Consider the following 13,821-nt stretch of genomic DNA (forward strand, 5'->3'; position numbering starts at 1 on the left):
AAAATTTTTTTTAAAAATACATGAATTACAATTACAGAAAAGAATGGTTTGTCCTCACGAAAAGCAAGCCAGTGAAAATTTGAGAAGGCATGGGTTCAGCAAAATCATATAAATCATATTTCTTATACGATTACTATTTACAGAGTATTTTACACAATTATGTAAGATCTATTTTATTATTATGCTAAAACCATAAATAAGAAAATACTTCTGAGGTCTGAGGGCCTGCCTGCAAAGCTATATAGGACAGAATTATGGTGACATTAAGAAGCATGGAGGCATCAGAAACAGACAAAACTGGGGCCGGAAAGACAACATAGAAGATAGGGAATTTGCCTTGCATGTTGCAGGCCCAGGTTTGATCCCCAGCACCCATATGGTCCCCTGAGCCTGGCCAGGAGTGGTCCCCGGCCAGGGAAAAGTCCTAAGCACTACTGGGTGTGGCCCAAAACAAAACCAAACAAACAAAGAAGAGAGAAAAACTGCACATTAAAAGCGTCAAAATGTTCATTTTTATATTCTCTCTTTTTCATTCTTTTTTGGGGGTTTGGACCCCATTTGGCATTGCTCAAGGTTTACTCCTGGCTAGGCTCAAGGGGCAAGGGATCAAATCTTGGTGGGCCACAAGCAGGCAAGCATCCTACCCACTATCTATCTTTCAGCCCCAAACTGTTTACTTTGAATGAATAGAAAGAACGACTGGTGGCATGTTTCAAGAGCACATTATGTATATGCATAAATATTTCATGAATGGGTGCACAAAGCTATTAACAGTGATTCTATCTGTAAGATTCTGAGAGAATGAAAGAATGGAGAAGGACAAATTATATTTCAAATTATATTTCATATTTGTACTTTTGGAACTGTTTAAATTTCCTATTTGTAACACTAGTCAAATTCTTTTTTGACCTACATTGTGATTCCTTTATGATTTAAAAAATATTTAGAGGTTGGGAAGGGGTTCACTAGAAGAACATCAGCCTTAAATATGAGAAATTGGGTTTGATCCCTGCACCGTACAGTCCCTGAGCACCGAATGGATGGCCCTAATGTCCCTCAAAGCATTCCCAGGTGTGGGCTCCACAACATTAAAAATAATTTTTTTCACATTTGCCTGGATTTTAAGAGTTGAATATATTTATATTTCAAATATACTAGTGATTTTATATTATAAAAATCAAGACTGAAACTGTTTGAGGCCAAATTTTCACAAGATTGTACAATTAAAAATATCTTACAATTTATAATTATAAATTATAATTACAATTTGCTCTACTAAAATACAACTGCTGACTCACCAAAAGTCAGCATTAAAGTTATAGCTCAGTCTACAAGATGACCCAAAACTTGACAGCAAACCCAAACATTAATGTAACATTATATATATAATGTAACATTATAGTAACAAAAAAAAAGGAAGAGGAAAAAAATTTATGAACAAACCTCAAGTTATATAACATGCTTTGCAAAACAAAAATGTTTTAAGGTCTCCAAATTAAGAAGCAATATAGGGGCAGTTTCCTATAGTTGGAATCTAATCATATACCTAATAATTAACACTCCTAGTTGTGATTTGAAAACTTACATATACACAAAAACCTGCACACTAATATTATAGCAGCTTTTTCAAACTAATAAAAATTGAAGCAACCAAGATGTTGAGCTACAAAACCACAACACCCAAAAGGCGAGAGAGAGAGTAAAAGGGAATGTGCCTGCCACAGAGGCCGAGGGTGTGGGGTGTCGGGGAGAGAGGGAGGGATACTGGGACCATTGGTGGTGGAGAATGGGCACTGGTGGAGGGATGGGTACTTGATCATTGTATGACTGAAATGGAAGCACGAAATTTTGTAAGTCTGTAACTGTACCTCACAGTGATTCACTAAAAAAAATCTTAAAATTAAAATAATAAATTTTATATCCTGAAACTTCACCAAATTTGCTCTAGGAGCTATGTCAAATATATTTTATCTTGAAACATCTGTGAATAATGGTAGTTTTGGTCAATTTATAATCTATATGCCTTTTATATTTTTTTCTTGCCTGAATTAGCTGGTTAGAATCTTTATAAACCACTGAACAAAAGTACTGAAATTTATTAAAAAAAAAAAAAAAGATGTTGGGCTACAGGCAATGACCTAAACTGTAGCATTCATCTGAATGATGAAATATTATTTATTAGCAAAAAAAACGGCGTTATCAGACGAGGAAATGCTGTAACTTTCAAAGGTGTGTAATAAAGTGAAAAAAGCAAATCTGAGAAGAATGACAATATTCTGGAAACAGAACTAGAGACGCAACTAGAGAGCCAGTAAAGAGATGTGTAGCCAGGAGTTCGAGGAGAGATAAACAGACGGATATGGGAACTTCGAAGGCAGTGAAATCCCTCTGTGCAACACTGGCAGGGAGCATCCACGTCACTCTCCATCTGGCAAAACTTACAACACTTGAGAAAAAGAGAAGCCGTCTAAGCAGCGTTCCTCTCGGTAAACTCACATGATCCATTTGTTTTTGTCTTCCCGAGCTCATGTATTTACCCATTTTGTTACTAGAATGTGTGACTCTTGCGCTCAAAACAAGCAGCGGGAAAGGAAGCATAGAAGCGCCTCATTGCGCACCAAGATTAACCTGGGAGAACTGAGTGGAGTTGTTGACTTTAGTCTTAAAAGCTCCTAGGAGACCTCCAGAATTCCAGAATCTTCTCAGAATTAGGTAGGAAGGATTCTGAATATATCATCAAATTAACATTTCTCAAATTGGGTAAGAGCCAAAATGTCAAAAGCAAGAAATCACAGAACTTTGTCGCTGGTGTAACAACTGGTAATTATCTAACAAACATAGCACGCGCCAGCCAGACTAGCCAAGGAATAATGGCGTGTGTGTGTGTGTGTGTGTGTGTGTGTGTGTGTGTGTGTGTGAGATAGCGATGCTCTACAGTCTCAGAGGCTTTAAGGAACTTTACCACCTGTAATGGACAATCCAAATTAATAACAGAGAGGCTCCAATAATTGGAAAAGCTACATTTTAGAGTAAAACCACCGGCTCTCAAAATTTGAAGCTGTTTTTTAGCTAAATCTATTATGCAAATAAACCTATGATAACATGCTTAGAGGGAATTTTTGTTTATTGTGGGTTTGTTTCTGTTTCAGAGGAAGCAGTGAGAAAGCACAAGAGATAGGCTCCAGGATATAAAAATGTTTTCTTAGTCAGTACAAAATTAGTTAAGGCATCAAAACTAATATCTTAAAATTTTTCCTCAATAAACATGACAGTTCACAGTACATTTCATAGAAACGAGAGATATCCAATATTTTAGTTTCTAAAGGTCTACCCATACACGGCTGTGTGTATAATGTGTCAGATATAAAAAATATTTTATATCATAGTCTGAAAATTTAGCCACTGTGAATAGGAGGGAAACTGGGGACAATGGTAGAAGGAAGGGGACACTGGAACACGTGACATCTGATATCCAATTATGAAAAACTTCATAATTTACCTGGCGGTGAGTCCCAAGAACAAAAGAAAATGGAGGAAGAAGGGTTCTCTTTTAAAAATAAATAAATAAAAGCTTATGTAAGGAGACTTGCAAAGCATTTTCCATTAGCAATTACAAAATTATATAAACAAAAGATTGAGAAAGAACTAACTCTTGGTTGGAATCACAATATACGCAGACGCGGATGGATGAACTCGGCGGAAGCCCTGCACCTTACCTTCTTCTGGAGAACATTGACCTTCCGTTCTTTGACATCCAACATGTCCTTCAGGTCATGTATCTCTCCAGCTTGGGTCCCCTTCTCCTCAGCCATATCCTGGATTTGTTTTGTCTTCTTATTCAGCATCGTTTCCTTCTCTTCCAAACGTAATCGAAGAGCATCAACCTAAGAATGTTGAGATTTTTAGGAGGAATTAACTAAGAATAAATATCATTTCTTCCACAGAGCTGTGTCTCACCCCTCAAATGACACTCCCTGAGAGAACTTCACTAGAATTCAAGACCACTCTACATATAATTATTCCATTTAGAAAATCGAACATTAATACTTCGTGAGAAAATTTTATGTATCAGCTAAGCTGATGGTGGTATCAGAATAGATCTGAACCAGCGGGACAAAAAGTAAAATTGTTATAAAGAGGATGTGCTTTGCTACATCTCCAAAAGCAGTGTAATCCACTATCATGTTTTCCAAACTTTCCGTGCAACAGCATCACCTGCACTATTTAAACTGATTGCCGGGCCCAGCCATTAACTTCTGATTCAGTGAGGTTTGTTCTCAAAAATGAGGAGTCTAGGGGACTGGAGACAGTACAGCATGTAGGGCACCTGACCTGCATCGGCCAAGCCGGGTTCAATTCCAGGCATCCGTGTGGTTACAGAACCATGTGGTTACAGAACTAATTTCTTAGTCAGCCTCTCTCCCCTCCCTCCCTTCATCTTTCTCTCTCCTCCCTCTCCCCTTTCCCTTCATCTTCTCCCTCTCCTTCTCTGCAGTATTCTAACAAATTCCCAACTGGTACTATACTGTGCTGCCAAAGCAAGCACACTATATGGTGTTTCAGAAAATCTGACGTTACAAGAAAATGAAAAACATAAACATCACCAAGCATATCATTTTTTATAGCAGGTAATCCAATCTACCTGTGATTGTTCTTCATGGTTCTTTTAGATTCTACCATTCTATTATACACAGCTATGCATGCTGTGTATAATGGCCTACCTTCAAACCCTGAAAGCCAAGGCCTACCTTCAAACCCTGAAACTAGTCATCTAAAATGTCATCTAAATGTCAGTTCTTCCTGTCACTATGATATGACATGTAAATTTGACGTGTATCCCCCTAACAAGTCCTTTAGAGATTTCCTCCCTCCCTTCCTTTCTCCCTCCCTTCCTCCCTTCTCCCCTTCCCCCATTCTCCCATCCCTCCCCTCATTCCTTCCTTCTTTCCTTTCTTCCTTGCTTTCTTTCCTTTTTTTAATATTCCTGGGGCTGGAACACATACCTCACATGGAGGTACACCACACACACACCACTGTCCCTAGCACTACTGGGAAAGACTCCTAAGCTACAGTCAGGTTTGGCCACAAAACAAATAAAAAACCATGCTTTTTTGACAAATAAGAGAACTACAATAAGTCAAGGTCAGTGAATCCAAGAGATGCTACACAAAAATTTTTCACTTTTGGTGCCTCAATTGAGACCTAGAGAGCTGGGGGGGAAAAAAACGATACTAAAGCAAAACGAAACTGGATTAGATGACTATTACTGAGGAGGTCTGTAATAGTCTTTTCTAAAGACACTGCCACTGTCACTGTCCTCCCGTTGTTCATCGATTTGCTCAAGCGGGCCCAGTAATGTCTCCATCGTGAGACTTGTTGTTACTGTGTTTGGCATATCGAATACGTCACGGGGAGCTTGCCAGGCTTTGCCATGTGGGCAAAGATACTCTTGGTAGCTTGCCCGGCTCTCTGAGAGGGGCGGAGGAATCGAAGCTGGGTCAGCTGGGTAGGCCAGGTCAGGCGCACGCAAGGCAAACGCCCTATCTGCTAGCAAACGCCCTACCCGCTAGTCTCTCTTCGTTCTAAAGATAATGAACAATTTAAATTTCCTTCTGTGTTCATCTATTAAAATCAGAAATAATCACCCTTGCAAAAGAAGATAAAAGGTCAGAAACAAAAAAATCAAAACAGTCTGAGTACTGAGCAGCCTGAGTACTGATTCTACTGTGAGAGAAAGAAATAAAAAGTTTAAAAAAAAAAAACTGCCAGCACAGACCAAAGACCCTTATAAAATATGAAATTCAATGACCAGGCAGCTCAAGATGGTTAAAGAACCCACGGCAGCCCATGACCCTTACCCACTTGGCATTCAGGCATGGTTCAAGTCAGTCTGTATGGCTACTAATCCTATTTGACATTATCCGACTTGGTTCCAATTAGCTGAATCCCTTCCTTACAGGACATCAGCTACGGTGAGTCAAGTGGGTGCTTATTGAATCCATTAACGCTTCTGCATGGCTAATGAGGTCAAGTCTTACAAAGGGTATATGGCAGAATGTTTTTAATAAATCAATCCCCAGAAGCACAGGCACAGCTTAAATGGGAGAGCACAGGTCTTTCACATTTGAGGGTCTGTTTCATCCATGGCACTGTATGACCTGAGGACTGCCAGGTGTGGCCTGATTCACAACAAACAAGAGGCACGAAACATCCTTTGAAAGGTGCTTGGTCAATAAAATTAAATAAGTCACTTATTATATCATTTGCATCGAGGGTGCCAAGGATAGCATAGAAGGTAGGGAACTTTCCTGGCACGTGGCTGACCCTGGTTTGATCCCTGGCATCACATATAGTCCGTCAAGCACTGGCATGAGTGAGTCATGAACACAGAGCCAAGAGTAAGCCCTGAGCACCACCAGGTGTGGCCAAGCCCACCCTCCCCCCCCCCAAACATTAGCACCTGATTTTTACATTCCAATTTTTACTCTGAATATATTCCACCCCTGTATGTCTGTAACCAATCACCACAAACAAAAGAATTTAAAAATAGAGAATACAATACCTAAAACATTTTACTACAAAGCTCCCTAATACACTATTCAATTCTTATTGTCTTATTGTAAAGGTGAAAGTTCAGACAGACAAAACTATAGATGACTCTTAACTGCCTGATTTCCTTTTCACCCAGTTCTTCTCATCCTTAAATTTCAAAAAACAAAAACCAGAAAGCTTTGAATTCTGCATCAGAAATCCTAACTCCTGATCAAGCAGGAAAACATTTCTCAACACTTCGAAATGTCTCTCAATCATGTTTCCAATGTCTCCCAGGACAATAACCAGGAGACCTCCTCTTGCTACTTGTTTACCAAAACTATCTTAATGTACTTTTATATCAGATCCCTGACGCAGTTAAATGACCTGGAAATGTGCCAGTGTTACCCAGTCATAAATGGCTGCATGCCTTTTGAGGGAATGTCAGATATGAGACCCACAGGAATTGACTGAAAAAGGTAAAGAATGAAAACTCTTGTTATAAACATACAAACCTTTGGTGAAAGTATAGCTGGAAATGAGGGCTTTTATGTCAAAAAGAATCACATAACTGTCAAAGTCCACATTCTAATTACTAAATGACCTTTTCTTTGCCACGTTTTCAAGTCAACACTTTCTCTTGGTCTGCTTTTGCGAGCAATACAGATTTTAAATGTGCTGGTCTAGAGACATATGATAAAAACAACCACAAAACCACTTGGCTGCTACTAGATTAACTGCTCTGAATTCTACACTGATTTTTTGGTTTGGAAGAAACTAAATTCACAGCATTTAATTTTGCGTGAGGTCCATATTTTGCAAACCACAAAATCATACTCAGGAAAGCCCCTCAGAGACCAGCAGGACAAACAGCCACCCCCTAACACCATTCCTGGCAGGAGGAATAAGACCATGTTTATTCACATCAACTGAGCTGAAGATATAATATCCACCTAGACTGCCAAGAATAAAGGTCTGTGTCAAATATGTTATGCCAACTTCAACAGAAACAGAAGATTTTTCTCTGCAATATTTTCTCTACCAATAGACATACACAGAAAAATGGCTCCTTGCTATTTTGGTTTTTCACTTATCATAAACTACTGATTATTTCGAACTACCTTAACGGATTTTTTGTTGTTGTTGCTGTTGTCTGTTTTTATACCAACAGATAGATCTACTTAAACGCACATGAGCAGTCAGTAATTGCAAGGGAACATTGGCTCTTTCCTGTAATCCCTCCACTGGTTTTCACCAGTAGGAACCAATTTCTTTCTAGCGCTTCACCTTTTCAATTTTCTTCACTAGATCTGCTGTCATTTTGCCCTTTTACAGCTTACTTTATATCGCTTCTTCTAGACAAACTAACTTAATTTTAGGGTGCTACCAATCACCTGGGCTGGAGCGATAGCACAGCGGTAGGGCATTTGCCTTGCACGCAGCCAACATGGCCGACCTGAGTTCGATTCCTCCACCCCTCTTGGAGAGCCCGGCAAGCTACCGAGAGTATTTGATATGCCAGACACAGTAACAACAAAGTCTCCAATGGAGACGTTACTGGGCCCGCTCGAGCAAATCAATGATCAACGGGAGGGCCTTTACCTTTACCTTACCTTTACCAATCACCTATGTAACGACAGCTTACAAATCTTTATTTCTAGTCAAAACAAACTCTGAAGACCTAATGGTCTAACAAAACTGTCTACTTAAACCAAATCTTCATGGAATACTCAGAGGAAAACAGAATTCCATTGTTTACAAAGGATCTTTGAAAGATCGGCAAATGTGGTTAAATGCTAAAGTTAAGTTAAAGTTAAATCTGAGGTGGCCATCACATTATACATCAGTAACATTTTGTATATTTTAAATTAAATAATTCATTCTAATTTTTAAGCTGAGGAAACCAAAGCCCAATAAACGACTTGCCCAAAGGCACTAAGCATAATTCCTCCCACCCCCCCTACAGAAATCCCACTGCTCCCATCTAGGTGGGGAGCTGAAGGAAGGACATGAAGCATGAGCCTAGTAACACACATGAGAAAACTTTTTTTAATCCACGGCCAGGGAAACAGGGGATAGGAGGACTGGTCAATGGTTAGAATCAACCACAAGTGTGTGGGGAGCTGAAGGTAGGTAAGATAGAGAAGGGACCAGTTCAACAATAACAGCTGGAAATTACCGCGCAGGACAAGAACTGAGTATTAAAATTAGGTAAAGGGAAATACATGACCACCTTTCAGTATCTGTACTGCAAACCATAAAGTCCCAAAAGGGAGGAAGGAGGGAGGAAGGGAATGATACACAGAGATAGAGAGAGGAGAGGAGAGAGGGGGGAGGGGGGGGAGAGGGGGGAGGGGGGGAGAGGGAGAGAGAGAGAGAGAGAGAGAGAGAGAGGGGGAGGGAGAGAGAGAGGAAAAGCACCTGCCATAGAGGTGGTGACGGGAGGGAAACTGGGACACTAGTGATGAGCAATGCACAGTGGTAGAGGGACGGTGCTGAAACACTATGAGTGAAATCTAATCATGAGTATCTTTGTAAGACTCTATCTCACAAATTTACCTTTAAAATTTAAATTTAAAAATTTTTAAAAACACCTTTTTTTAGGGTCGGGCATATAGCACATGAATAAGGCACTTGCCTTGCATGTGACAGACTACTATTGTTGACCTTCAATATTCCACCCTAAGACTGCACGTGAGGACAGGGTTATGCAAGTCACAATATATACGAATATAAAAATCTTTATGGTGTACACCTGAAGCCTGTGTATGGTTTGTTCAGGGGGACGGACTGCTCAGAGTTCACGCCTGCTCAGCCACTACTGACTGGTACCTGGGAGCCCATACGATGGGTGAGGGATAGACACTGGGTCAGCCACCTTTAGGCAGGAGCTTAAACCCCTGTATTCTCTCTATGGCCCTGAAAACTAATGTTTTGTATCAATATACCTCAATAAAGACATACATGTTTTAATAAAAGATTAGATTCTGCAGAGATAGAGCAATCCTTTTTTTTTTCCATTCTCTGAAAGTAAGGGATCTGTTCAAAGCTAATCTCACTGACCTCTATCATGTTCATGATTCCTCCAATAGTAGCAAAGTCGTAGATCTCTGGTCCGGTTTCTGTTTTGTTATGATTTTGCCACACCCCACAATGCTCGAGAATTAGTCCTGGCTCTGCACTCAGGAATCACTCCTGGAGAGCTTGGGATGTCACATGGGATAGCAGAAATCAGACTGGGGTCAGCCACATGCAAGGCAAGCCTCCAGTCCACTGTGCTATCTCTCTGGCGCTTCTGGGGAGATTTCTTACAAATTCTCTTTGATGTTTCTCTTTTTATTTTTTTTGGGGGGGGGCGGTTTGGAGCCATACTCAGCGATGCTCAGGGGTTACTCCTAGTGGGACTCAGGGAACCATATGGGATGCTGGGGGCTGAATCCTGGCCAGCCATGTGCAAGGCACACACCCTATCCCCTAGACTATGGCTCTAGTCCTGGTCCTTTGGTGCTTCTTGATGGAGGAACAAGGACACTCTGAAGCAGATGTTCCCAAATGGGCATGTCTACTGTCCCTTTCCCTCCAAAAAATAATCACTCAGCACCTCCACGAAAATCCACCTTCATTATGCAAACAAACTGAAAGTGCTTCCACCAAGTGCACACCACACCCCAACCCCACCTCGCCCAGGGGCAGTACTGCCCTTTTGGGGCATCTCAGCTGCTCTCCCAGTTAGGAACATGAGAGCAAAAACAACAACAAAGCTCTTCCTTTTATGATCTTTCTTCAAAAGTCTTCACCTTAAATAAATCACAATTGGTTTTGAAGTTTTGTATTTACAGGCATTCTTTAAATTCTCTGTCTGTGTCAAACTCTTATACTGATATTTTTTTTACTACTTTTCACATTAATGTCCTTTTCTTCTTTCATTCCTTATACACTCATGCCCTCTGGGAACAATCTGCTTCATTTTAGCAATCCCTTCTTTGGGAATACATGGATATTAAACTCTTTCAGTTCATATTGTCCCGCCATTAAGTACAGAATTACCAATGTCCTCCATAAACTGGGAAGACAAGACAATATTCTCACTCTGCCATTGCTATGCAGTTTGCTGTGGCGTGACAACAGTTCTGCTAGCAGCATTTAAATTCTACCATCTATTAATATGGTATTTTTTCTATGGGTTTTCTTGTTTGCTTGCTTTTCTTTTTTTCACTTTTAGAACAATTTGAATATAGAAATGATTCTCTAGTTTTGAATGTTTGATATAACGTTTCTAAAAAGCTATCTGGGCTATGTGAGACCAAAGTAATGGTGAAATTAGTTATCCTATTAAAATCTGCAATGAGGGGCTGGAGCAATAGCACAGCGGGGAGGGCATTTGTCTTGCACGTGGCCAACCTGGGTTCGATTCCCAGCATCCCATATGGTCCCCCGAGCACCGCCAGGAGTGATTCCTGAGTGCAGAGCCAGGAGTAACCCCTGTGCACTGCCGGTGTGACCCAAAAAGAAAAAAATCTGGGGCTGGAGTGATAGCACAGCGGGTGGGGCTTTGCCTTGCATGCAGCCAACATGGCCAACACAGGTTTGATTCCCAGCATCCCATATGGTCCTCCGAGCGCTGCCAGGAGCAATTCCTGAGTGCATGGGCCAGGAGTAACCCCTGAGCATCGCCGGGTGTGACCCAAAAAGCAAAAAAAAAAAAAAAAAAATCTGCAATGATTAATTGTGCTCTTCTATACCTCTTGAAACTATTTTGCATATTCCCCAGAAATTCAATCGTTTCTTCTGGCTTGTCAAGCGCATTGATACTGTTTGTCTTTTGGGTCAGAGCAATAATCCAGCAGGAGAGCCCTTGAATGTGGCCAACCCAGGTTTGTTCCCCGATACCCCAGAAAGTCATCTGAGCCCTGCCTGGAGTGATCCCCTAATTGCTGAGCCAGGAATAAGCCCTGAGCACCACTCACTGTGGCCCCCAAACAACAACAATAATTTAAAAATTAGTATAAAGCCTTTTACGCTTTATTTCCTCCCTCCTTCCCTATGCAGGTGTTGATGGTGCCGCTGTGCAGTTGCTGTTATGAGCTGGGGTCACACTCGTGGTTGGGTGTGCTCACTACTCAGCCGCAGTGCTCACTGCTGCAGTGCTTCCACTTGTATTCCCGATTCTTAGCTCATCAAGGGTCCCTGCTTCCCAGGGGTCACACTTCCTGGATGTGGTGCTCACACATCCCCGGTGCAAACGGTGTCACCCTTATCTTCCTGGTGATTATACACATCTGGCTGTAATCAGCCATAAATCACTCGGAGCACGGGGGGTTGCAGACGGCTGAGCAAAGGCTCATCCAGCACTCAGAGACAGCACTCAGGGGATGTGGGACCCAAGAAATTGGGACTTGTGGTCCTGTGTTTGCAAAACAAGTGATCTTACTCACTGTGCCATTCTTTTAGGCCTTTATGCTTTTGTGTGGTCTAGTATTAATTTCCCCTTTGCAGTAAGGCGTTTGCCTTGCACACGGCCGACCCGGGTTTGATTCCTCCGCCCCTCTCAGAGAGCCCGGCAAGCTACCGAGAGTATCTCACCTGCACGACAAAGCCTGGCAAGCTCCCCCTGACGTATTCGATATGCCAAAAACAGTAACAACAAGTCTCACAATTTGTTGTGAGACGTTACTCGAGCAATTTGCTCGAGCAAATCGATAAACAACGGGAGGACAGTGCTACAGTGACATGCAGTCAGAGATGTTTCTATCTCATCTTTTTATAATAGCTCTTGGTTTGGTTTGATTTTACTTTCTGTTCTAAATGATTTTTGACCACTATTACTCTCCATTGTGTGCTGTTTCTTGGGGTTTGTGGTTTTCCTAGGATTCCTATTTTAATGTTCATCTTATTTGCTTTCATTCTCTCCTGCTTTCTAAGAAATGTGTTAAAAACTAGCCAGCTCCCCCTAAATGCGACTTTGCCCACTTCCCATGCATTTCCTTTCACTTCCTAGACCACACATTCTGAAATCTAAGTGCCCACTACTACTTCTAAAATTTTTATATTTCTCCTTCAACCCAAAGTGATACATTTTCAGGTTTCACACTTGTTTTGGTTGTGAATTACAATATTTGTGATTTCTCCGTATTTTTGTATTGGGGCAGAGAACATGGTACACATAAATTTGATTCTTAGAAATTCTGAAGTTTTCTCCATTACCAGTACAAGGCCGTTTTTATGACTGTAGAAGTAGCTCTTTAAATTCTTGCTAATTCTTTATCTGCCGATTTATTTTATACATATACCTATTTTTACCTTAACAATGCCATAGCAATTTTCTAAACTGAAATTTTATTTGATCAAATTAAAAAGAAATCATGTTTAAAAGACTAGCCATACAGTTGACCTGGTTGTGTCCACTTTCTTTTTAACAGTATAAAACAAAGTTCTCTGTGCTTTATTATTTCTTTGCCTTAAAAGTAATTTAACAAATTTGGAAGAGCACCTTTATCTGATTTTATTTATGGCTACAACTTTTCCAGCCCTTCATTTTTAATTTTGCGATTTCTTTTTGTCTTACAGTAAGCTCTCGTCAACAATAAGTATCTGTACTTTTTTCAGCAGAGCAGGTTTGTATTTCTGCCCTGCCCATTATTCATTCCTATTTCCACCAACTTTCTCCATGGTTTCTACACACCATCTGTTTCCCACCTCCCCCAGCCCACCATTCTACTCTGCACTAATAAACTGAGTTGCAGATGGATGACCTACGACAGATATCTTGAAGCTCAGAGTTCTACTTTCTTCGAGTAGGTCACTGGCTGTCAGAAAAGACAGAGTCACTGTCTTTGCTCTGCCAAAGCTCTTTTCCTAAAACTATCCTCAACCTGAGGTATGTGCAGTGATCTGGACAGCAAGGAAACACACAAGCGGGTACAGCAAGGAGAGGGCGCTCAGAAGCTGGTCAGCGACCTTCCTTCCCAGTTTGCTCAGCAACACACCTAAGCTATTCTGCAGTGTGTGCTCACACGGCTTCCCTGCAACCAACTCGCACAGGTCTCTCTCTGCACAGCTCACAGTGGCAAGGGGTAACGCGCCACCTAGAAGGATCACAGAGAAAACTGAAACTGTCTCCTGAAAAATATTCCAGACTAACTCAAGATACCCAGTACTACTGTACTATTTTATTCTGAAGCTGACATATCGACACATATGCAAACATACATACAAATGTATTTTGGATATATATACAACCCAGTTCTTGTAAATCAGTTTCTAGTATATTCCCCAACCAGTTTCTACTAT

At 40.9% G+C, this 13,821-nt stretch overlaps 1 protein-coding gene across 6 annotated transcripts in view; it reads right to left on the bottom strand.

Moving 5' to 3' along the window:
- The window catches only part of ERC1 (ELKS/RAB6-interacting/CAST family member 1), a 490,300-nt gene that overhangs the window by 328,765 nt on the left and 147,714 nt on the right, over nucleotides 1-13,821 (bottom strand). For all 6 annotated transcript variants that reach the window (XM_056117812.1, XM_056117809.1, XM_056117811.1 and 3 more), the window contains one exon: nucleotides 3,717-3,884. In XM_056117812.1, the coding sequence (XP_055973787.1) occupies nucleotides 3,717-3,884 (168 nt within the window). The remainder of the gene's footprint in view (nucleotides 1-3,716; nucleotides 3,885-13,821) is intronic.

Source organism: Sorex fumeus, unplaced genomic scaffold (genome assembly GCF_029834395.1).
Source record: "Sorex fumeus unplaced genomic scaffold, SorFum_2.1 ptg000036l, whole genome shotgun sequence".
NCBI classification, from domain to species: Eukaryota; Metazoa; Chordata; class Mammalia; order Eulipotyphla; family Soricidae; genus Sorex; species Sorex fumeus.